Source organism: Miscanthus floridulus, chromosome 10 (genome assembly GCF_019320115.1).
Source record: "Miscanthus floridulus cultivar M001 chromosome 10, ASM1932011v1, whole genome shotgun sequence".
Taxonomy (NCBI): Eukaryota; Viridiplantae; Streptophyta; class Magnoliopsida; order Poales; family Poaceae; genus Miscanthus; species Miscanthus floridulus.
The window spans coordinates 9,580,377-9,606,118 of record NC_089589.1 but is presented as its reverse complement, the minus strand read 5'-3'; the positions used below and the strand labels follow the sequence as shown (position 1 = coordinate 9,606,118).

Genomic DNA, 25,742 nt, shown 5'->3' with positions numbered 1-25,742 from the left:
GGGTAGTTGTGGACACCTATTGTGAATTCACGACATGCATGTGTGTAGGCGTAATCATCAACAGATGTGAATGGAACATAAATTTAGGAGGTAGTTCGAAAGAAAGAAAAATGCGCACTTGTCGTGACTGCAACATATGACCACGGATGGCATATTAGGAGAGTTGTGACTGATTTTTTTTCTGTCAAAAAAAGAAATTTATGAAGAGAGAAGGGATGTGTTTCCTTAGATGAAAACTGGGTGTATACAGTTTGCTCGACTTAAAAAATCGTTGAAACTAGCATTTTTTGAGAGCTAGAGAGAGGGCTTTAAAAATTAGTTTCTGTTTAGATCCTATAGGCTCATAATTAGCAGCTAATTAAAAATAGCTCTTTATCTAAATAGGAGGGCTTTATGGGCAAATCTAATTTTTGGTCAAGGTGTTAGCTAGTTGTTAGCCTATAAATACGGAGTAGTTCATTGTTTGTTGATGCATGCTCTCCTATATCCGCGGGGATCCACACGGAATAATATAAAACACTCTCGCCGATCGACGAGTAGTCCAGTCCAGAGGATGGATCGGAAGCTTCAGTACATGCATCTTTCAGCATGTTCGCTTGTTGGTTTCAGTCAGCCCAAACCAGTCAGCTAACAGTGCCAGCCAGTCCAAACCAGCTCAGAAACCAACCAACGAACAGGCCGTTTGGTGTCTAATGGTACTCATCATATTGTGCTGGCTGCGCATATGCAAGGTCGTTATGTACTTGAGCGCTACGGAAACAACAAAAATTAGTAGTAACAAAACCACCGCATGAATGCAGACACGTGTGGCCATTCTATCCAAGGAATTGAACAAACAACTTCTCTCTTTCTCTCGCTCGCTCTTTGTTAAAGCAAGCAAGCTGGTCCATCCTCCATATATAGCGAGCGAGCTGTTACGTTGTACATGGTTCTCGCTCGCTCGCTCGTTGTGGTAGGCCGGCAGTGGTAGGGCCACGGCGTGCAGCTGCGCGCGCATGTGCAGTAGGCAGTAGCTAGCTATAGCGCGGAGCTAGCTGATCGAGTAGGCACCCATCAGCAGACTGAGCGCGCGGGCGGCATTGATTCCATCCATCGAGAGATCGATCGGATCGACCGATCGATATGATGGGTTGGGGAGACTCGGCGGTGGCGCCGTTGCTGGAGAAGACGTCGGCGGCGGTGGAGCAGCAGTCGTCATCGTCGTCGGTGGCCGCGGAGGCGGAGGGCGAGTACGACTACGTGGACGGGTGCCCTGGGTGCGCCGTGGACCGTCACAAGGCGGCCAACCCGGGCATCCCCTACGCCAGCTTAATCTACGTCTGGACCGTCACCCTCTGCACAAGTACGTCTTGTATTTTATGGTGTGTGTAATTAGCCAGTACAATTAAATTGACACAAAAAATATACATGCATACCAATAATTATGGCGCTATATATGACACAAACTAGACCAGTATAAACTAGATTTATATACACCACCAGTATACCTAGCTACTAGATCGACCTCTCACACACGCATCTACATATAGATCTATGACACCATGGACTAACAACATAAATACCTTCTCTTTTCTCTCTCCTCCTATCTAGACCATCACAAAAGCATAAAAAACTTAGAAAAGAGGACAAAAAGGATATGAGGGGCTTGAGGGCATGTACATACCAGGATCCTAAGGCCATCTCCCTCAAAGAAACCAAGATCAAAACCTCCCTCCTTAAAAAATAGTTTTTAAAGAAATAAAGACGTTCACCTCATCAAAATAAATGGGTGCTCACCTCACTCCATGGCGGCTTAAACAAGCTTCCTCCCCTCCCCTCCATGGATCCAGCCACCCCTTCTCCACATGCGTCTTCCCTCAAGTCCGACGGTTTCCATGGCGTCCCCTCCCCCCACTCCATGGCCGCCGCGACCCTTCCCCGCGTCCCATGGGATCCGGCCGATGGATTCGAGCAAGCCATTGGCGCAACCGGCGGGCTCAAGCAAGCTGTTGACCCTCTCCTACCCCGGCTGAAAGGTCCTAATATGGTTAGAGGGGGTGAATAGTCTATTTAAAAATCTACAAACCAACTAGAGGAATTTGATTAGTATGACAAATAGCGAAAAACCAACTTGCTATAGCTCTACAAGGGTTGCAAGCCACCTATCCAATAATTCTAGTTACTATGATCACTAATCACACAATTTACTAAGTTACTACTCACTAAGAGCTCTCACACTTGCTACACTAAAGAGCTTCACTAGATGAACTTAAGCTACAAAGCAAGCTCTCAATTCTAGCTACACTAAAGAGCTTGCTACAATTAGTTTGCGGGAATGTAAATGAGTAAGGTGACATACCGCCGCGTAGAGGAGTGAACCAATCACAAGATGAATATTAACTCAATCACCGGGAGAATACCAAAGGGCAAGAGACAACCAATTTTTCTCCCGAGGTTCACGTGCTTGTCGGCACGCTAGTCCCCGTTGTGTCGACCAAAACTGGTGGTTCGGCGGCTAAGAGGTGTTGCACGAACCTTGTCCATACAAGTGGACACCATAAGAACCTACCCGCAAGTGAGGTAACTCAATGACACGAATCCACAAGAGTTATCTTTCGGCGCTCCGTCGGGGAAGGCACAAGACCCCTCACAATCACCGGGAGATGGCCACGAACAATCATCCACTCATGCCAATCCTCCTCCGCTGCTCTAAACCGTCTAGGTGGCGGCAACCACCAAGAGCAACAAGTGAATCCCACAGCGAAACACGAACACCAAGTGCCTCTAGATGCAATCACTCAAGCAATGTACTTGGATTCTCTCCCAATCTCACAAAGATGATGAATCAATGATGGAGATGAGTGGGAGGGCTTTGGCTAAGCTCACAAGGTTGCTATGTCAATACAAATGACCAAGAGAGTGAGCTTGAGCCGACCATGGGGATTAAATAGAAGCTCCCATGAAATAGAGCCGTTGGTTCCTCAGTCCACTGAAAAACGGGGTGACCGGACGCATCGGTCGGTTTGACCAGACGCGGGACCCCAGCGTCCAGTTGCGCGATGCACGCCACGTGTCCCTTGCTTAAATGCTCATCGCCCGATCTCAATGGTCATCAGTACACTTAAGTTATGACCGAACACGCTGCCCAAAGTGACCGGACGCACCATCATCAACGTTCGGTCGTTTCTAGTAAGGTTTCACTCGTGATCGGACGCGTCCGGTCACGCACGACCGGACTCAACCAGCGTCCGATCACTCATCGTGTAACACCCTAGTGTTACATTGTAATGTTTTGCTGAAACATTTCGTAAGCATCTGATTTATGTGCATATGTGTATGACATAATGTATTCCTCGATGTTCGGCACTTGAAACATTCATACGAAACATGAGTCTGTGGTTACGTTTCATATATTACTATGTAGTATTCCGATCGATTGGTTGTCGAAATCAAAGTGCTATAGAACGTTGGCTAACGGCGATGAAATAGGTGTGGTCGGATAAGGATAGCTGGTTAGAACTGTGAGTAGGCTGGGTTTGTTTCCGACGCAGAACCATTCGTTTCAACGTCGTTCTCGTACGTTTTGAAAGTGGTCGACGATGCCACTTTTGGCAAGCTCTGTGGAACGATTGGCTTAAACAGTAGGATGATATCTTGGCTCCGTTAGATAGCTTAATGTACCCTATGGTGTATCAAATAGTTAGTTCGGCTTTTGGAGCATCGCGTACTAGTTTCCTGCTTGCTTTAAAAAGCATGTGCGTCACTGAAATCGGCACTGGGCACGGTCACCCCTGGCCTGGCACGCGGCTGGCATTGCCAGCGCTCTGTCGTGCCGACCACGTTCGCGCTCGCATCGCGTCCACCGTTCTGGCATCGTGCGCCATGGTCGCCTGCCACCGCGCCACTACGACCCCAGCCACTACCGGCCTCGGCCACGCTGCTGCCCGCTGACCAAACTGTCGCGCCATGCCGTGTTCTGCGACGTCTTGGCCGGGAGCGCGCTAGGTCATTCACTGCATGGCGCCAACGGCTAGGCTAGCTCTGCTCTGTTGTCTCCTTGGCTATGCGCTTGATGGACGTCCACCTACACCGCCATACCTCCGCGTCGCATCGTTTTGTGTCGATGTTGGGCGCTGACTGCAGCAATGGCGCCATACCGCGTTCGTCGCGTTGCTGCTGTGGCCATGCAGGCAGCCGTCTAGGGGTACGTCCCGCCTGTCCCGTTGTCTGTAGTGGTGATGTTGGCCCGAACGTTGACACCGTAGACGAGCCAAGCCAGGACCTCCCCTGTCTCCGCTGTCTCCTTGCCGCCGTGACGATTTCTCCCAATTCGTCGTAGTGGTTGCACCACGTTTCGATTAGCTTTGCTTGCAGCTCTATTAGGCAGCCGATCATCCAACCTACCCTACCGTGCTGCCGTTCTCACCTCACTATGCTCCAATTTCGAGTTACCGCGCCACCGGGTCCATAAGGCCGAGCCGACGCCCTCCATCGGCGAGCCAGCCCCGTAGTACACCTCGTGGCGATTCAGTGCACCCACAGTCTCGCCATGTCCTCCTGAGCATCCCGCGCCCCGCAGCCGTAGCTTCACAGCAGGCCAGCCCCACCGCCACGGTAGTGCCACCGTCGGGCACCACCACACCACCGTGAGCTCACGTGGCCAGCCTTGCTCAGACTGCCTCCAACCAAACCGTTAGTGCCATGGTGTCGATGAGTACTCCCTGGTGCTCGTGCACTCATGTGCTGGCCTCGCCTTCGCTGTTGCTCACGGGAACGTGGCCACCTTTGCAGATCAGGAGCCACCGCTGGGGAGGGAGTTCGTCACTATGCCTCTGCTCGCCGTATCGCCTCCTGTAGCTTCGACTTGTCGTCAAGGTACCTATCGACCCCTTAGGTAGACTGTAGAGGTTCAGGTGTGGCCAGCGTAGTCGCCCAGTGCCCGCGCCGTCGCGCCGGTGCGCGCCCTGGGGGGGCTAGGGACTACGCCACGGTGAAGACGTAGAAGTTGGAGGGTGCAGGTGTAAAACTGCAGACTAGCGAAACAGTACCGTAGGTCTTGTAGCAAATACCGTGTACGTCGGGGGTGCCGTGCAATTTTGCCGACACGCGCAGGCCTTTCCCCGTCGCGGGTCATTGGCCGTCTGGGCCGCGCCTCCGCGTGGGCCGTGCGCTGGCCTGCCATCGCACGCGGGCGGGATGACGCGCTGGACCGGGCCGCGCGTTGTGGGCCGGCGAAAGAGGTTTCGGTTTTCCTTATTTCCTAGAATTAGAAATGCTTATTTATTTTATGTTATGAATCCAACTTCGATAAATCGTAGTAAATTGCATGGTTGTCCAAAAATAGCGAAACTTAGTTTGATAGGTTCACAAAAATGTCATCTACCTGTTAGTACAGTTAGTTCACCATTAGCTGTTAGGATGGTAGGCTCATAAGATTTAAATAGAAAGCTTAGAATTATATCGATCAATAATTGCAAGAATTGTTGTGGAAAACCGACAATAGCTTTAGCTTCGAAATTGTTATAGTAGGGTCCTTAGACCTTTATATACTTGCTATAAAATTTGGTAGCCGTAGAGCGAGTCGTTTAATGGCGTAGTTATTATCCTTGCTTTAGTGAATGTATCGTAAACTGGCATTAGGAGTAGGAGTATCTGTAGTCACCGTAAGAATGTATGACACGTTCATACTTGTATTGTTAGTAGTGCTGGTACGTAGCTTAGACTTTAGTGGGTAGATATCACTTAGTAGTTTAATAGAGGTACTTTTGCATTGAGAAGTTCTGTTGCCGTAGTGCTAATCATTGCATCGTCATTTCATGTAGATCACGAACAGTTAGACTTCGTACCCGTCGGTGAGCCAGAGTACGACAAGGTGATCGAGGAGTACGAAGAGGAGCTCTTCGCACAGGAGGGAGCCCAGGAGCCTGTTGGTACTGACTTTGCGGACCCGGCACCTACCCAAGGCAAGCCCCGGTGCATAACCCCTATTTTTTTAAATGATCACTGAATATATGATATGCATTTACGTACAGGCATTTTATGGAAACCACATGCATAAATATATCCACCATGAGTCCTACTAGAACAGGTCGAGTAGCTGCTATGCTCAGGATGTCGGTAGCGTGAGTAACCTGCCGTTACTCGCAAATAGGTGGTTAAACTATGATATCATGATGAAATAAGGGAAAGGAAAATGGTGACCGGGTAGGGATGTGGATCTGGTACTGGTGGGTGTGAGGGGTTGTGTCCTGCGGCCAACAGGGCATAGCCCGGTTACACTTTTTTCTTATCTGTGTCGATTAAGGACCAGTCGTTGCATATGACTCTAGGCAAGTCACAGATTATTGTCCCGAGCACATACTTGGGTATGGGCATAGGGAAGGCTTGCTGCTCTCTTATCGCGGATCCAGCTCTTTCTGGACCGACTGATGGGAAGAGGAGGTGGTGGTCCTTGCACCGCACTGAGTCCGAGACTCAGAGGCGGGGGCTTGGAGTCTAAGTTTGGATGGGGACCTAGACACCCGGGACAGGTGAGTGGTGGGTTAGTCCTGCTTGTGCTTGGGGTATAAGCGGGACGTGTGTCTTCGGGGCACCCAGCTGGGCACATTGATTCGCGAATCACCGGGTTATCCGGTACGGCTTGTCTGCGGTTTAGCACCGTAGTAAGAACTGTAAGTGGAAAAAGGAGAAGAAACAGTATCGATTGCTCAACTCTTGCTTGAAAGTAGAACAGGTGCTTATATAGGTTGACTAGATGAAAACTTAATATGGCTGATGATAATAATGTATCAATAAGGACTCACTATTAGTATTGTTTTTTTGCTAAAAGAGAACCAGCAAACCATAAAGCCTAGCATATTCCTTGGTGTCGGGAAAGTATTCCCACTGGTCGGATAAGTCTTGCGAGTATATTGTGTACTTAGGGTTTGTTTACCCCTGTTGCAGGTGATGCTTGAGGAGTACCTTGTGTGGAGGATTCTTCTGGTGGGCTCAGACGAAATTCTCATTATCTTATCGCTAGATGTTATCTTTTAATATTCCGCTGTTTATCATTCCGCACTCTATATTTGGTATTATAATAATGTACTTTCTAAGAAACTCTAATGTATGAGATGGACTTGTGTTGTAACTCATTTTCATTATTGGATCCTTGGAAAAAATGTGGATCTTTCAGGTTCTCCCTCGGGGTGTGCCTGACGGACACCGCTCGCTGTAGTTGCTTTCGGGGTGCTTAGTGTCTGGTGGAAAACGAGCGCCTCCGTAAGTACGCTATTCCGGACGGTTCTGCCACACATCGTCTACTCTGTGTGCCACATCAGCACGATCGGATGCTGAACAGTGTTCAGCTAGAGTCCGGCCGTCTGTGTCCGGTCAAGAGACCGAGGGAGGCCTTTACTGGGCGCCACTGACCGGACGCTGGGTCAGAGTTCGGTCACTGCGTGACCAGCGTCCGGTGCACTCTGTGAAATCTTATCTTTTCTATACAGGGTGCACGAGCGGACACTCCGTGCGGTGAAGTTTCGAACCCTTCTCCCAAGTGCTAAACATAATGTGCATCACCTTTGTGCATGTGTGTTATCATATTTTCACAAACATTTTCAAGGGTGTTAGCACTCCACTATATCCTAAATGCATATGCAATGAGTTAGAGCATCTAGTGGCACTTTGATAACCACATTTCGATATGAGTTTCATCCCTCTTAATAGTACGGCTATCGATCCTAAATGTGATCATACTCGCTAAGTGTCTCGATCACTTAAACCAAAAAGCTCCTATCAATTTCACCTTTGTCTTGAGGTTTTTGTTTTTCTCTTTCTTTTTTTCTAAGTCCAAGCACTTGATCATCACCATGGCATCACCATCATCATGTCATGATCTTCATTTGCTTCACCACTTGGAGTAGTGTTAGCTATCTTATAATCACTTTGATAAACTAGGTTAGCACTTGAGGGTTCATGAATTAACCAAAACCAAATTAGAGCTTTCACCGACCGGTCGCGCCCTCCCTAGGTCCGACAGCGTCTTTTCTCCCTTGTGCGACATGGGCATGGCGGGGGCGTGCAGGCACGCACCATCTAGCAAGCTCGCGCCACCGCAGTTGCCCACCAGCTAGATAGGTCATGGCCACGCGGCGATGCTGTGTTTCAAGTATTTCTGGACGCTTTTCAGACATGTTGCAAGCCCATGTTTCAAGTGTTTTCAATTGTTTCATATGTATGTTTCATTTGTTTCATGCCGATGTTGCAAATGTAGAACGAGATGTTGCATATGTTGTAATTGTATGTTGCAAGCATGTTTCATATATTTTTTATATACGTATGTTGCAAGTGTTTCAGACGTATTTTTTATGTTGCAAGTGTTACATTTGGATATTTAAAAAAGTATATCGAAATGTTGCACATGTTGCAATGATGTTTTAACTATATATTCTAAATGTTTTATCTGATTTAGACGTATATTATAAATATTTTATTTTAATGTTACAAAAATAGATCACATGTTGGGAGTAGACTCTGTTGCATGCGCATGCGGTCCCCGTGGGCAGGCTCAACAATAGCAGTAGCAGGCGCTGCCACAACAGCAGGCGGGGCGCAGCAGGCGCACTAGCACGCAGGCAGGTGCGGGAAGCAGCAGGTGCAGCAGCACGTGGGCGCTTCCTTTTCTGTTCAAATAGGACGTATAGTACAATGCTAAATAATTACAGGAGAGCGGATGGGTAAAGAAAAGGGCGCGGACGTCAGTCGCTAGCCTGACCCTTTATTATTCCCCAAGATTTAAATATACTACCTCCGTTTTTATTTACTTATCACCGAATTTTTACTGTAACAATTTTGATCATATATTTTTTTTATAAAAGATTTTTAGATACATCAAATTTTCACATGTATGATTCTTTATTGAACATACTTCATTAGTGTTATATACATTGAAGTATCTAAGATTTTTTTTTAAAAAAAATAGATAGTCAAATTTGCTACAGTAAAAAAGTGCGGACAAGTCAACCCAAACGGAAGAAAGTACACCGGAACGAGTAGTTATTACCTGTCTAATTTGCAAATATCTATTTTATGGCTTGGACTAATAATAACTAGCTGTAGCTTTTTTTTCTGACTAATAATTAGCTCTAGCTGATCCAATTTGATTTACACTTGTTCCTTCAAAAGTGGAAACAACCACCGGACAAGAAGCATCAGGGTTATTGGTTCTATCACATAATTTTCGAAAAACAAAAGAAGTTCTCTGATTTTTTGAAAGTAAGTAAATAAAAGTCCGAAAAGTCATCAGAGCACGCTGGTTAAATCCCGTGCGTCGCAATTAAACGGCCTCGCGTTGTAATTAATTAAGACACCAGACGGGAACGGGGTGATATAAGCCCTTGTTTAGTTCCACCCTAACTTCTAAAAAATTACTATAGTACCTGTCACATCGAATGTTTACGGCCTGTGCATGGAACATTAAATATAGACGAAAATAAAAATTAATTGCACAGTTTGGTGGGAAATTACGAGACTAACGTTTTGAGCCTAATTAGTCCATGTTTAAACACTATTTGCCAAATAAAAACGAACGTGCTATAGTAACCCAAAATCTAAAATCCTACGACTAAACACAGCCTAAAAACTCTCGCCGATCGACGAGAATAGCCCAGAGGATCGGAAGCTGCGTGGAAGGAAGTACTTGTATGGGACTCAAGCCAAGGCCTCGTTTAGTTGCTGAAATTTTTTGAAAAATAATACTATAGCACTTTCATTGTTATTTGATAATTAGTGTCTAATCATAGTCTAATTAGGCTTAAAAGATTCGTCTCGTGAATTTTATCTAAACTGTATAATTAGTTTTATTTTTTATTTATATTTAATACTTTATGCATGTGTCAAAAATTTGATGTGATGAAAAATTTTAAAAAATTTTACAAAATTTTGTGAACTAAACACACAGCAAGCAAGCAGGCGAGTAGCCATGGGCAAGTGGGATTTGGCATCGATCTCCGATCTACCCGGATCGAATCTGTCGGCGCGTTGGTTTGGTTTCTGGTTGGTTTGGACCGATCGGTTTATTATGAGAAAAAGTATTATTAACTGATTAAATAAGTTTGACTACATGTGTGTCGTCGTCGTCAATCAATTTAACAAATATTTTACGTCACATGCATGATGATACCGCCGAAACAGCAATCCGTGTCGTCGTCCTCTGCTGCCGTGCGGTGCCGCCGCCCATATCACGAAAACTGAAACCCGGAGGCATGCTATTTTGTTTGAAAGAAAAATACTATAAATTTTAGCTGATAAACTGGCTGATAAGTTCAAGCCAACAGATGAATAGGCTAGCTGATAAGCTGTTCTGTGGTGGTTTTTTTTTTGTTTTTATTTCAGCACGTGTTTAGTTTCAGGAAGTTGGAATTTGGGGCTACTGTAGCACTTTCGTTTTTATTTGGCAATTAGTGTTCAATCATTGACTAATTAGGCTCAAAACGTTCGTCTCGCAATTTCCCACCAAACTGTGCAATTAAGTTTTTTTTGTCTACTTTTAATGCTCCATGCACGGACCGCAAACATTCGATGTGATAGGTACTGTAGCATTTTTTGGGAATTTAGGGTGAAACTAAACAAGACGTCAGTGACTATAGTCCCTATCACTCACGTTCTTTGTTAAAAAGGAAGCAGGCGGGCGAGCGAGCGAGCAAGCGAGGGAGGTGTACATGGGTCTCACTCGTCGTCGTCTCAGCTTTTGCAGTGCAGCAGGCATAAAGATGGCAACGGGCCCCGATACCTGATACCTGACGGGTATTTGATCCATTAGGAGACGGGGATGGGATCATATCTTTACCCGCGGGCATCTAAATGGGCAAGAATCCATACCCGATGGGTATAGCGGGTACGGGAACGTTCCATGTTTGCCCGTCCCCGTTACCCGTTGGGGAACCCGACTATTTGAGCTGCCATGCAAGTATTAGGCCCAAAGAAGCTTAACATAGGTATTTTTGCCCAAATCTGAACAATCATATATATAGTTTGTGTATTTTAGGAACTTTAGTTCAATTTTTCCTCACCATCTCCGCCAGCAGCACAAGCACGCCTACCTCATAAGCGCTCGTACCCCTCGCTTCCTCAGTTCGGTCTCTCTACCACCTTTGCTCGTCCTCCTCGCAACCTCGCTCTTTCTTCTCGGCATCTCCGAGACTCTGACACTTATACCCGGGTGAAGAAGAAACGTCTCCGATTGCAAAGCTGCGACACCAAGTGTCCTTGTTTATCGGGTATGCAGTACCCGTCGGGTATCTGTTACTCGACCAATGCCCGACGGGTACGGGGATGGGCAAGAATCTATACCCGAGATAGTTAACGGGAATGGAAACGGAATGAATTCTTCGTAGCGGGAAAGAGAACATTCCAACAATACCTGATGGATATATCCTCGTTGCCATCCTTAAGCAGGCAGGCAGGCACGCAGTGGTAGGGCCACGGCGTGCAGCAGCTGTGTGCATGTGGAGTACTAGCTAGCTATAGCGCAGAGCATCGCGATCCGATCGATCGAGTAGGCGGCCAGCAGAGTGAGCGCGCGCGCGGCATTCGGTTCCATCCATCGAGAGACCGATCGATCGAGCAGCTAGCAGGTAGCAGCGGATCGGATCGATCGGTATGATGGGTCGGGGCGACTCGGCGGCGTCGGCGGCGGAGCAGCAGTCGTCGTCGACGACGGCTCCGTTGCTGGAGAAGACGTCGGCCGCGGCGTCGGAGGCGGGCGGCGGGTACTACTTCGTGGAGGGGTGCCCAGGGTGCGCCGTGGACCGGCACAAGGCGGCGAACCCGGGCATCCCCTACGCCAACTTCATCTACGTCTGGATCGTCACCCTCTGCACAGGTACGCGCTCGCCCGCCAATCATCGCCATGCCATCTCATGTTTGTACACCTCGATCTGCGCCTGCCATGCGTATGTACGTGCTTGCCTTGGATCGATATATTTCCCTGGCCGCCGCCGGCGGGTGGCCTACCTTGTTCTTCAATTCTCTCTCTTTCTCCCTCCACCGGACTTTAGCTCCGTCAAAGCCGCCAGCGAATTGCGGCGAGCCATGCACGTAGGACGCGTAGGATCGAAGCAGATGCGTCATGTATTGAGGTATGTAATTGTAGTTATGATCAAATTGAATTAGTACTGGACGCATGCAGCAGCAGCACCGGGTCAAATCACGTCTCCTAGTGAAGTAACAACTAGCAACTAGTTAAAAAAAATCACGTAAAGTTTTTAGGCTGATAAATCTAGCTAGTGTTGATTTATTACGAGAGAAAAATACCAAACAAACATGAACATTTACAACTCCAAAATAATCAGACAGGTGGCCACGAATCGCGTGTGCATACGGCGTGCGCGAGTCAATTTAGTTGCTTCCATCTCCATCCATCCATTCGTCCAAATTTATTCTTAGTTTGCCATCTCCGTCCATCTATTCGTCCATTTCTTCTTCGGTAGTAGCAGGAGTATAGTACTAGTACTTGCCAACTGCCACCATTTTCAGCCTGTTCGCTTACTCGTAAATGATTGTAAATTTTCAGCTAGGAACAGTGTTTTTCTCTCACACCAAACCAGCCAGCAGTAAATAATTCACGATACGATACGGCCTCCCGAACATGGTGATCAGCATGTAGTATTGCACGGCACAGCATTTAGCCTGTTCGTTGGCTCTGGCGTGTCGTAAATGATCGTAAATTTTTAGTTGGAATAGTATTTTTCTCTCATACAAACTAGCCAACAGTATTTCTTTACGAACCAGCAACGATACGAACCAGCTAACTGAACAGGTTGATTGCCGCTCGCTCACAACGACTAGTACTACTCTAGCTAGCTGCTACCTCTGTTCGTGAAAGGAAGTAATTATGGTATGCGTGCCGGTTAAAGTGTTTTACGTTTGATCACGTTTCTAGTAAATAGTATTCATATTTATAACTCTAAATTAATTTATTATAAAAATATATTTCGTAATTAGTCTAATGATGTTTATTTGATATTATAAATATTTATATTTTTTTAACTATAATTAGTCAAATTTGAAGAACTAAACCTAACACTGTTTCAGAATTGTATTCTTTCGCGGACTGAGGGAGAGGGAATACCTAGCAAAGGCAATGATGCATCGGTGTTGGGGCCCCAGTCAGTGTGTCCTTCTCCTCCAAGGGACAAGGTGGGTATAGGCAAGGACCGGAGGAGGAGGCCGTGACCGTGAGCCAAAGCCCAAAGGCAATGATGCCCAGTTGGCGCTGCCGCGCCCGGCGCCTTGGTTGGGTTGGGGTCCCCTACCACCGTCCACCCACCACCAGCACGGGTGCCTGGGAGGGAACGGAACGCGGAGGGAAAGGGCATGGAGTGGACGAACGACGCCACTCGCCTCCCTCCATCTGTGCTACTATGTTATGTAGCACCACCGATCCATGCATTGGTGTTCGTTCGTTATCTGCCTAATCCATTTGCGTTCCTTGTCTGGCCTGGGCGCCTGCCTGGCTGGCCATTGGCATTGGGGTAGGAGGGGTGCGTAGTAGGCGACGATGGAAGGGAAGGGAGGCCCTCGCGAGTCGCCACCGCCAATGGGGTAGGAGGAGCGCGGCGGCGCCGCGGCCCGCGGCGCCGTTGCTGCGCAGCAACGACGACGACAAGGCCGCCGACGGCGACGCCGGCCACCGCCGCCCGGAAATGGAGTGCCCCGGCTGCGCGTACGACCGGAGGAAGGTGGAGCTCCGGCTCCGGAACGCCAAGCCGTACCGGGAGTTCCTCTACATCTGGATCATCTCCCTCACCGCCGGTGCGTCTTGACCTCTACCGCGCGCGTACGGCGTACGGCGTACCGCCATTCATTCTCAGATTAGATTCTCTCGCTCCTTGTTTTGCTCTGTCTGCCTCTGCCTTCTCTTGTCTCATCGTTGTTCTGCTACAGCCCTGTACACTAGATTCCGGGAAAGATTCTTAATTTTTGCCCCCAATTACCCGAAAATTCCATGACCTGTGTAGGCGAACGCCAACCGTATATAGTGCACATACATTAGTTGCCAACACATGCATGAAACCGTACTGCAATAAGAGTGACTCGAATTGAAATTCCCCAATGGGCATGTTGTGGATATATGTGTAGGCCCCGATATTAGGTATGGTAGCCTGCCGCTATATGGTGTCATTAGGCGCTAGCGAGCTAGGTGGACACTTTCTCCTTAATCTTAACTAAGACAGCGAATTCGTTGAGCTTTGGAGCATTATCCGTGTGAGCAACTTATTTAAGTTAGCAGAAAACTTCTCTGAAGATTAACTGCCAGGGAAAGCACGTACACACACCTTACAGAAAGTTGCGGCATTCAGTTTCCTTTGAAATGTAATGCCTGTTTATTTACTGAAAACTTTCAGATTGTTCCAAGTAAGCAACAGTTGCGACATAGTAAGAATTTTATGCATACTGATACATTAATTCTTCATCATTTCTCAGTCCTTAATTCACGGGCAATTTTATATTCAATCTTTATTATAGCTGAAGTTTTATGAGTGCCTGAGGGCTTCTCTCAGGTCTTATTCAATGGTTTCTTAGTCACAGTTTACTGAACTAGCTTTCAGAACATCTGTGCCACCACTTGTGGCCGACAGAAACATGCATGATTGACAATTTTTTCTATGTTGTTATATAATTCCTATCCTTTTCACACCCTTTCTTCTTTCAATAAATATCACCCATTTTACTTTACTGTTTCTGATTTTTCTTATTTGTTTTCAGCTTTACCGATATCATCGCTATTTCCCTTCTTGTATTTTATGGTATGTATATATTTTGCTCTCTTTTTCTTGTTATTCAGGGCTTCGTGTTATATATATTGCAATAATTAGCCAGTACAATGATGCTGATTTATTTGATACCTCTCTCCTCTACCAGTGCACGTTAAGTGCCTTTACCTAATATAAAGTGTCCATGTTGTCTCTTACTATTTTACAGATAAGAGATCTGGGGGTTGCTAAAAGAACAGAAGATATCGGGTTCTACGCTGGTTTCGTAGGTTAGTTTTGACGAATTGCTCAATCAAGTTCAGCATGGTTTTGTTTGGTTTTCACAAATGGTTAATGTCTTGTGATTGAGATGAGCAACTCCATATGCTGGATGTTTCCAGGTGCCTCATTTATGTTTGGTAGATGCTTGACTTCAACAGCCTGGGGTATAGCAGCTGACCGTATCGGGAGGAAACCTGTTGTCGTGTTTGGCATTTCCTCTGTGTTAGTAACATTTTACCTCCATTCTATGTAAAACTAAATGATGACTAACTGTGCATTTGTTTACTCCTGTCCTTTTCTTATTCAAATACTTGAGTCTCTGAGTTAAATCTTTTTAATGTCCCAGGGTTGTGTTCAATACATTGTTTGGTCTGAGTGTCAACTATTGGATGGCAATAGCTACGCGATTTCTGCTTGGTGCTTTAAATGGTTTGCTTGGACCAATAAAGGTATAGTGATTTTGTGAGCTCTTTTATGTTAGAAGATAGATGTGATATACACATATCATTAGTAACGATACCCGATTTTTTACAGGCTTATGCCATTGAAGTTTGCCGACCTGAACATGAAGCGTTAGCACTATCACTTGTAATATACAAATTTTATATTGATTTGCTACTATGTATTTTCTTATTTCAATGATTTTGAAATTCACCTTCTTGTAATTTTAGGTCAGCACAGCATGGGGAATAGGTCTCATTATTGGTCCTGCTCTTGGAGGTTATCTTGCACAGGTACTTCTTTTATTTTTTTCTTCAAATCCAAAAAATTCTCTTATTTAACAATCTTAAATTATATCTAATTGTCGATCCTAATCTGGTTAACTATGTGGCAGCCTGCAGAAAATTTTCCAACTGTCTTTTCAACTGACTCAATCTTTGGAAGGTATCTTTTCACATAGCAAAACTAGATAATCTCAAATAATTCACTTACATAGTACTTATTTTGTATGGAAACTTGTCAGGTTCCCATATTTCTTACCATGCTTATGCACATCAATCTTTGCTGCTGTTGTTCTCATAAGCTGCATATGGATGCCGGTATGTGGGATTGCTTATTCATTAACCATTTCCATACCTTTTGAACCAAATTTTGATTCCTCCCCTGCCCATCTTAAAGCATCTCACAATGTATTTTAGGAGACTTTGCACAAGCACAAAGTTCATGAAAATAGAAGTCAGAACATTGAAGCTTTGGAGGCCCATCTGATTGATTCAAAAGAAAAGGTTGAAGAAAGTGGTAGTTCAGATACTAAGAGGAGCCTATTCAGGAATTGGCCATTGATGTCATCAATAATTGTCTATTGCATCTTCTCCTTCCATGACATGGCTTACACAGAGGTATTTGCTTTTTGTTTGTTAATTATGACACTGAAGTTTTGGAACTTTTGAGTACATGCTTTAACAAGCTTGGTAGAATTAATGCATGTTATGAACATAATTGCTCTATTCGAGACTAGAAGGATTTACTCTAAACTATGGTATATCTATTTTGCTAGCTAGTTATTTGAATATGTGTCTGTTCTGAAAAGTAGAATTTTAACATGGATCCTATTAAACATCGGTTGCTGTCAGCCAAGAAAATTTTGTCTTGCAGCCTAAGGGTGGTTTGCATTGCTGTGAATATCTGTTATTTCTTCTTGTTTTGCATCGTACATATATCCTTCTGTACCAACATATAACTGTTGTATTACTTTATTTATTAGAAAGCTATCACAAGTTATGTAAATGTATGCTGTGTGCTCTCTATTACAGTACCTATCTAGAGGAAATTCTAGCATGTTTCGGAGCACTAATAAAAACTTACTCTAGGTGTTCTCTCTATGGGCTGAAAGTGACAAGAAGTATGGTGGACTGAGTTTATCATCTGAGGATGTTGGTCAAGTTCTTGCAATCTCAGGTAAATTTTCTCACTGTTGTTAGCGTTATTAACTTGCATAAACACATTGTTCCTGCGTATTCGAGAAAAAAAAAGAAACGCGCTGTTGTCTAAAGTTCATGTTATAATTGTACCTACTCACCTTTTGACTTGTATACGAAAAAAGAGAACTTAATCATTCCCTGACGCTGAACATAATTTTCAAATTCTGTCATCAGTCCAGTTCCATCATTGTGGTTCCCAAAACTTTGTGCGCCACTTTTTTGTTATTTGTCGTACCAGCATTTACAGTAGTTTACATCTTCCATTTCAGGTGCCAGTCTTCTTGTATATCAACTCTTTCTATATCCTAGTATCAATAAGGTTCTTGGGCCTATCAAATCTTCTCGAATTGCAGCTGTGAGTAAAATATTTCGTTATTTAATTATTGAATTCCTTCTGTTCTCGCAGCATATCTTAACTGCTGTGCTTGACCTTGCAGATCCTGTGCATACCTATCCTCTTTGCCTACCCCTACATGACATACCTGTCAGACCCTGGATTATCAATCATTTTGAATATTGCGTCAGTGATAAAGAATAATCTTGCTGTGAGTATTTCTTTTGTATCTTTTCATACTTGTTTGAACTTTCAGATTCAAATAAGTACATAGACGGCAATTTTGGTACATTTAGAGAGTCTACAATTACTCTGCTCTGAAGAAAGGAAAATAAAATAAACTCTGTAGTTACTGCAGATGGTTGGCATATATCAGCCATGTAGATCATGTGTACTTAAAAAAATTCCTCAAAAACAAGATCATGTGTACTTGCCCATAACATAGGACATCACACTTTTTTTTTTCTTTTGGAGAATAAGGGGTTTTGCTATTTATTTTTTCTTGCTGTATTGAAGTTTATTTGATTTTAACTATTTTCATCAATTGGTGTGCAATATTAGGTTACCATCATTACAGGCACTTTCATCCTTCAAAATAATGCTGTGGTATGTATCAATTTATTCAGCTCAATTTGAACAATATGTTAAAACATCTGTCCTGCTAATCTGTGATTGACTGATGGTCATGCAATTAATAACAGCCTCAGGACCAAAGAGGAGCTGCAAATGGACTGTCCATGACAGGGATGTCCTTTTTCAAGGCACTTGCTCCAGCAGGAGCTGGCATTGTGTGAGTATAATCTGTTCCTTACAGCTACCCTTAATTTTCTGTACGAACCCTTACGGTTTTAGTTAAAATAAACTTGCTATCCACATTACTGCTTTGACAACTATGCTTAAATGGAAGGTGTTTGGAGCTTCAAAAGTAGGAGTCCTGAGGTGCAGTGCATTTTGAATTTAACTAGTGTTCCACTGTTGCTAAATTTAGGCTTCACAAGTAGGAAGCTGAGCTGCATTTGTACTTCTAATTTAGGGTCAGTTATGGCCATGTCACTGCAACTTCGCCAGCTTGAAAATTTAACTAGTGCTCCACAGCTGCTAATTTTAGCGTGGAAAGTAGGAAGGCTGAGGTGTACTGTGCATTGGATCTAGCAGCTTTAGATTGTTGGAGAATGATCTGCTGCATGTGAGACATGGATTGCACCTGATTGTTTGTGTATGAATTCAGGTTCTCATGGGCACAGAAACGCCAGCATGCCTTTTTCTTTCCAGGTAAAATTTGTTAACCTCTTATGAGAAGAAAAGTCCCACATCCATTTCGTGTTCTTTTTGGCAGGGCATATATTTGTCTCACATAACTTTCCTTTGCTCCACTCATACAGGTGATCAGATGGTATTCTTCCTCCTGAACGTCATCGAGCTGGTTGGGCTTCTCCTCACATTCAAACCCTTTCTGGCAGTACCAGAGCAATTTGAGAGCAGATAGTTGTTCCTTGAATGAACTATGAAATTTTTTGGAATATTCAAAATTCATCATGTACGGATGTACCAGTGAGGAGAAGGGTGAAAGCACGCCCTTAGGCCGCAAGGTCTACAGAGACCTAGGAAGAAGCAAGAAGTTGTGTACTTTTAATTGAAAGTGTAAGTGGTGTATGTAGTATCAACATTTCTGCATAGGAAATGCACATGTAGGTGGTAATTAACTGTGGCCAGTGGATCGAGTTGCTGCGCTGTAAGTAGTAATAATGTAAGGTTCAGCGACTCGAAATTATTTGTTTGAAATTAGTAGGCATTTGTACCATTTTTGTTTATCTGGTTGTTGGATTCCCTTAATTCTTCTGAGTAATCATTTGCATCGTGTCAGAAACACCAATGAAGGGACTAAGGGAGGACATCCTGATTCATGAAACTGTAATGCCATTTCTGTTAGATAGAAGAAGGGAGGGGATTCTAAAACTGTTGAAGCAAAAATTGTAGCTTGGCCCTTTTAGCAAACGAGACCCAGCTTGGAGCACATGAGGACAGCCTTCTTTTTTGAAGAGCCAGCGACACAAATATGCCGGGCATGTATTAATAGAGAAGATGTAATTGCAATACAAAAAACAAAACAAAAAAAAAATCTCATGAAGGAGGCAACAACCCAACTGCTGCAAGAAAACACAAAGCCCACGATCCTCAGAAGCATCAGGTGATGTAAACTAGGGGCCAGTTTGGTTGCCGAATTTTTTGGTAAAACGACACGGTAGCGTTTTCGTTGTTATTTGGTAATTAGTGTCCAATCATAGTTTAATTAGGCTTAAAAGATTCGTCTCGTGGATTTCGTCTAAACTGTGTAATTAGTTTTATTTTTATTTATATTAAATGCTTCATGCATGCGTCCAAAGATTCGATGTGACGAGGAATCTAAAATTTTTTGGCATTTTAGGAAGGAACTAAACAGGGCCTAGAAGGGGAGTACCTTTCCACAAGGGACCGACATCCGTAGATATTGGGCTTTAACTGTGCATAAGTATGTAAGACCCATGAGCCCATGTAAAATATATATATATATATATATATATATATATATATATATATATATATATATATATATATATGTGTGTGTGTGTGTGTGTGTGTGTGTGTGTGTGTGTGTGTGTGTGTGTGTGAAGAGTTCCATAAAATTTCCCAAATTTCAGCATGTTGTCGGAGCCGATGGTAGTGGCGATGGAGGCGACCCCCTGCTTCACCTGGTAGGCGTGACAGCAACCGGCGACCGACGGCGAGGTGTTGGGAAGAGCAGCAAGGCAAGAGCGGCAGGTGAAGCTGAGGGCAGCAGCAGCCTTGCTGGGCAGAGACGTCAGGTGACGCCGCGAGGCTGGGCGCGGCCGACCGTGCGCAAGAAGAAGAGCACTGCGTCCCCTGGCTGGAGGTTGGTGACGGCGGCCGCAACGCAGAGAGGGAGCTCACGGAGGCTGACCGTGGAGAGGCGTGTGCCCAAGCTTGTGCTATGTGTGGATTGGGAGCTGCAGCAACAGGAGGAGAAAGCAAGCAAAGCAAGAGCTAGAAGAAGCAGCAGCACGTGAAGCAGCTGGACGGGATCTAGAAGGAGAGGCAAGTTCTAAGGAGATTGAGGTGCGTGTGCTTGTGCTCTTCCTATGCTGTTGTATTGCAGAAAGAATTGTTGCCTGGGGTGTGTGCGTGTACATCCTAGGAGTGGATTTGTGAGGAGCTGGACTACAGAAGGCAGAGGAGGCTATTGGAGGGATTTCAGTGCTCTGCTTTTTGGTCTCGTGAGTAAAAGAACTGCAGGTGCAGAAGGCATTGGAGCTGCTGCTATACCGTTCATCTGTTCTTCAGTTGTGGAAGCTAGAAGAAGGCCTTGGCAACATTAAATCATGGGGGAAAATCAAGAAATCATGGAAGTTCTTGGGATATTATCTTAACTAGAAAAAATGGTAAAGTTACTCATTGTGAAAATCAGTGAGATATCATCCTCAAGTAAGGAAACTACAGAGAAAATGGAGATGATACAAAAGTTGGCGTTAATGCCCATGGGTACCAAGTTGGAAGATCTTCATGCTGAAGCTCTCTCATGCATGAAGAGAGCTCAACATGGATGGATATTGGAGTCTGGTGCTTTCAAACATGTTACTGGTGCTCCTGATGAGTTTATATCTTACACACCATATCCATCTACATATAAGGAGACCATTCAAGCTGCTGATGGGACATGTCAACCTATCAAAGGCAGTGGTACTGTCAAGTGTACCCCATCAATTACTCTATCATCAGTTTTGCATGTCCCTTCTTTTCCTGTTAATCTAGTATCATTAAGTGCATTAGTTGATCAAATAGACTGCCGAGTCTCTTTTGATCAAGAGCACTGTCTCATTTAAGACAGGAGGATGGGAAAGGAAATTGGAATTGGCATTAGGCATGGTGGATTATGGTACCTGGACGGGAAGGAAAATGGTAAGTTTTTGGGTGCTGCTTTAGCAGCAAGCATGAATGAAGATGAAGCTAAGGTGATGCTTCAGCATTGTCGACTGGGGCATTTGTCATTTGATACTATGGCCAAAGCATTTCCAGAAATAGTGACTAAGACAGATAAGAGGAAACTAGTATGTGATGCATGTGAGTATGGGAAGCATACAAGAGCAACGTATGTAAGTAGAGGACTTAGGAGTATAACTCCATTTATGCTAGTTCATTTTGATGTGTGGACGAGCCCAGTCACCTCAGTTAGTGGAATGAAGTATTTCGTCACCTTTATTGACTGCTATTCACGTGTGACTTGGATCTATCTCATGAAACACAAGAGTGAAGTACTTGAGTACTTTCAGGATTTTTGCTCACTTATTGAAAATCAATATGATGCTTGAGTTAAAGTGTTGAGAACAAATAATGGAATGGAGTATATGAACAATGAATTCTGTAGTTTTCTATCAGCTCAAGGGATCTTACACCAAACTACATGTCCTGATACACCTCCACAAAATGGAGTTGTTGAGAGAAAAAAATCGTCCTATCTTGGAGGTTGCACGTTCACTTATGTACGCTATGAATGTGCCAAAGTTTCCATGGAGTGAGGCAGTGATGACAGCGGTATATTTGAATAATCATACGCCCTCGAGATTGCTTGGTTGGCAAACTCCTTATGAGATGTTACGAGGAGTGAATGAGTTTATTGTTCCACCTAAGGTATTTAGGTGCACTTGCTTTGTTAGGGATCACAGACCTTCTGTGGGAAAGTTGGACCCCCCCGAGCAGTTAAGTGCATATTTGTGGGTTATTCCTCAAGTAAAAAAGGCTACAAGTGTTGGTGTCCTACTAAACGGCGTCTCTTTGTTAGTATGGATGTGACATTTCGGGAGTCTGAGCCTTACTATGGGGAGAAGACTGATTTGAGCTCCTTGTTTGAGCTTGGTGAACCAAGCATGAGCGTGTATGAACAAGAGGGGATGGATGGCATAGATGTAGTACAAGATAATTAAGGTCATCAATCAAGGGCAACAAAAGTTATCATAGGAGTGATTCCATTACGTCTCAGTAATTGTAATGTGAATAAGAGACAGGAAAACATAAATGTTAATAACATGAACACAAAGCAAGGAAATAGAAATATTGTGCAGGTTTATACTAGAAGAAATAAAAATGTTGGAGAGCAACAAGTTGAGCAACCACAACTGGTGGAGCAACAAGTTGAGCAACCACAACTGGTGGAGCAACATGTTGAGCATTCACAACTATTGGAGCAACAACAATCTTCAACTAGTGGCATTGACATTAGTGATAGTGGGGTTGAGCAGTCCATAGAGACAAGGGGAGAAGTTGACTCTTCCATTGATTTGCCTATTGCTCTAAGAAAGGAGGCAAGGAGTACAGCTGGGAAACCTCCAGTGAAGTATGGATTTGAGCATGACATAAGTAATTATGTCTCATACGAATCATTATCTCCTGCATTTAGAGCATTTATTGTTTCATTACAATCTGCACATATTATTAAAGATTGGAAAAAAGCAAAGCATGATCCCCAGTGGCGTTAGGCCATGTTGGAGGAGTTGAGAGCCCTTGAAAAGAATAAAACTTGGGACCTTGTCAAACTACCTCCAGGAAAGAAAGCTGTTAGTTGCAAGTTGATCTTCACTATGAAGCAAACACCTAAAGGTAAGATCGAAAGATACAAAGCTCGACTTGTTGTAAGGGGTATAGTCCGACATATGGCATTGACTATGATGAAACATTTGCACCTGTGGCAAAGATGAGTACAGTGAGAACTTTGGTTTCTTGTGCGGCGAATTTTGGATGGCCATTTCATCAAAATGTCAAGAATGCTTTCTTGCATGGTGATCTTCAAGAGGAAGTGTACATGGAGATTCAACCTGGTTTTTCTAATCCTGGGGCAATTGGGAAGGTGTGCAAATTGAAAAAGTCCTTGCATGGTCTCAAACAATCTCCACGAGCATGGTTTGACAGATTTAAGCGTGCACTGTGTGGTATGGGATACAAGCAGTGCAATGGAGATCATACTGTCTTCTATAGACATTCAGGGCGCAAGATTTGGGTGTTGGCTGTGTATGTGGATGGTATTATCATTACTGGTGATGATGAAAGAGAGATCATACGACTCAAGGAAAATCTAAGTAAGGAATTTGAGGTCAAGGACGAAGGGAAACTCAAGTACTTTCTTAGCATTGAGATTGCACGGAATCCAAAAGGTATTGTTCTTTCACAAAGAAAGTATGTTCTAGACTTGCTAAGTGAGACATGCATGCTTGGATGTCGGCCAGTATCAACACCGATTGATTTAAATCATAAGTTATGTGCCGAATCAGGTAATCTAGTAAATAAAGAAAGGTACCAAAGGCTTGTTGGGCACCTTATCTATTTGTGCTATACGAGGCCTGACATATCCTATGCAATGAGTGTTGTGAGCCATTATATGCATGACCCAAGAAGTGGTCATTTGGATGCTATTTACCGCATCCTAAGATATTTGAAGAATAGTCCAGGAAAGGGGCTCCTGTTTAAGAGTCACGGTCACCTAAATGTGGAAGGCTATTGCGATATTGATTGAGCAAGTTGTCTTGATGATCGGAGATCAACTTCAGGCTATTGCATATTTGTTGGGGGAACTTAGTGTCATGGAGGAGTAAGAAGCAATCAGTAGTATCACGTTTAACTGCCAAAGCAGAATATAGAGCTATGTCTCATGGTCTGAGTGAAATGCTATGGGTAAGAAATCTTTTGTCAGAGTTGAATGTCATAAGAAAAGGCTAGTGCGATAACAAGTTTGCAATCAGGATTGCAAATAATCCAGTTCAACATGATAGAACCAAGCATGTGGAGATAGATCGCTTCTTCATCAAGGAGAAATTCGATGATAGGATATTGGAGTTAAGTCATGTAAACTCAGGTGGTCAAATAGCTGATTGTTTAACAAAAGGTTTAGGAGTAAAAGAATGTAATTTAGCATGTAACAAGATGGGAATGATAGATATCTATCACCTATATTGAGGGGGAGTGTTGGGCTTTATCTGTGCATAACTGCGTAAGGCCCACGAGTCCATGTACCATATATATATATATATATATATATATATATATATATATATATATATATATATATATATATATGTAACACTAAGCAAAGACATGAGTGAAGAGTGCCATAAATTTCCCCAAATTTCGGTAGTAGATGTCATCAACGCCGAGAGGAGAACCAAGTTTTTTCAACCAAACTCCTAAAGGGTAAGGGGGGCTCACGACAATGCCTCCAATGAGGGACGTGCAACCAAAGGCGTCACCATTGCCGGCCTAAGCCAAAGGTCCAAGCAAGGCTTTCGCCCAAAACCCCCCGACACCCAAGCCCAAACCAGTCTCATCGTGGATGACCACAGCCAACCGCCATAGTGGCGAATCCAAGATTTTAGCTTAGGGTATGCCCGACCAAAAAAAATCATATATAATTTGGTAAATCCATTTTAACAATTTGGTAATAATAATTGTAAAATTAACAACGTGATCCGGTATATATACACTAAGTAACACGATAAGGCTTAAATTCGACGCTTTTGAAGGGATGTAAATGTCTTGATTATATCATCTTAATCGACTTTAAAGAAAATAAATTGTGCTTGCTCGATTGAGTTTTTCATATGCGATTATGGAAACACTCACATGATACGTGTACCGAATACAGATAAATCTTGATCGACTTTGATTTTTGGAACAAACCCTCCGACCTCCCTGCGTGATAGATGATTTTATGATGTCAGCACTTAGCAAATAGCAATTAAAGTAGACATGAATTATTTACCGAAAGCCGATGAGCAAATATTGAATCTCACCTCAATTCTGATCACAAATTGCACCTAAGCCTCCGCCGCCGCTGCCGGTGCGGTTAGTCTGGCCGACTGGCCGTCTGGGGCTCTGGCCTCTGGGCGCGGTGTGGTCGTAGAGAACTAGAGACGAGGACGACTGGATGCTCGTGCTCTGTGTTGGCGATTTCCGATCTGGCGCATGTCGTCGAGCGATGAAGATCATAACATGAACTGTCGAACGAACGAGGCGATACGGCGATGCCTCTATCGAGCGGTACTCCTTAGAAGCGGCGCGGCGCAATAGTCGATAGAAGCCGAGGCGCCGTCCCGTCTCCCGTCGCTGGCCACATGAGCTGCGTGGGCCTTGCTCTGACGCTGGTTCGCGGGCTGCCTATACACACGTTCGGCTCTCAGGTATTCAGGTAAGCGTTGTTTTCTTTTTTTACTTATAAGAAATACGTGTATATATATATATATATATATATATATATATATATATATATATATATATATATATATATATATAGACACACACATGCTTGCACGCCGGAATTGCAGGGTATGCCGGGGCACCCTTAGCTAGCTCCGCCACTGAACCGCCACCAGCAAGAGGATGCTGTGGCACCGGCAAGGTCACAGGCATGCGTGACCTTCCGCGGCCACGCCAGCCCACAAGGGCCGCCTT

The 25,742-nt window shown here is 44.3% G+C and overlaps 2 protein-coding genes across 3 annotated transcripts; both read left to right on the top strand.

Annotated features, from left to right (window-relative positions):
• Positions 1–964: 964 nt before the first annotated feature.
• On the top strand, positions 965–7,091 carry LOC136486197 (uncharacterized). Its single transcript, XM_066483048.1, has 3 exons — positions 965–1,342; positions 5,802–5,942; positions 6,925–7,091. Exons 1-3 carry the CDS (start codon positions 1,123–1,125, stop codon positions 6,933–6,935), a joined length of 372 nt encoding a protein of 123 aa, XP_066339145.1. The 5' UTR covers positions 965–1,122; the 3' UTR covers positions 6,936–7,091.
• Positions 7,092–11,421: 4,330 nt separating this feature from the next.
• LOC136486193 (protein ZINC INDUCED FACILITATOR-LIKE 1-like) lies at positions 11,422–19,056 on the top strand. 2 transcript variants are annotated; one of them, XM_066483042.1, is made up of 17 exons: positions 11,422–11,842; positions 14,728–14,768; positions 14,944–15,004; positions 15,116–15,218; positions 15,343–15,445; positions 15,531–15,584; positions 15,668–15,730; positions 15,832–15,881; positions 15,961–16,036; positions 16,136–16,336; positions 16,808–16,895; positions 17,188–17,273; positions 17,356–17,463; positions 17,814–17,858; positions 17,954–18,042; positions 18,481–18,524; positions 18,635–19,056. In XM_066483042.1, the coding sequence occupies exons 1-17, from the start codon at positions 11,620–11,622 to the stop codon at positions 18,736–18,738; spliced, it is 1,539 nt and encodes a 512-aa protein (XP_066339139.1). In that variant the 5' UTR covers positions 11,422–11,619; the 3' UTR covers positions 18,739–19,056. The 2 variants fall into 2 exon arrangements, with proteins under 2 accessions (XP_066339139.1, XP_066339140.1); XM_066483043.1 differs by lacking the exon at positions 11,422–11,842 and adding an exon at positions 13,337–13,773 and having other exon boundaries at positions 18,635–19,055.
• Positions 19,057–25,742: the final 6,686 nt, after the last annotated feature.

What these genes read in the sequence shown, in the direction of transcription:
- LOC136486197 (XM_066483048.1), top strand. Translation starts at nt 1,123, where the DNA reads ATGATGGGTTGGGGAGACTCGGCGGTGGCGCCGTTGCTGGAGAAGACG. An exon ending in GACCGTCACCCTCTGCACAA is followed by an intron (nt 1,343 to 5,801) that starts GTACGTCTTGTA and finishes CATTTCATGTAG; the next exon opens with ATCACGAACAGTTAGACTTC.
- LOC136486193 (XM_066483042.1), top strand. Translation starts at nt 11,620, where the DNA reads ATGATGGGTCGGGGCGACTCGGCGGCGTCGGCGGCGGAGCAGCAGTCG. An exon ending in GTTCTACGCTGGTTTCGTAG is followed by an intron (nt 15,005 to 15,115) that starts GTTAGTTTTGAC and finishes GGATGTTTCCAG; the next exon opens with GTGCCTCATTTATGTTTGGT. An exon ending in ACTGACTCAATCTTTGGAAG is followed by an intron (nt 15,882 to 15,960) that starts GTATCTTTTCAC and finishes GAAACTTGTCAG; the next exon opens with GTTCCCATATTTCTTACCAT.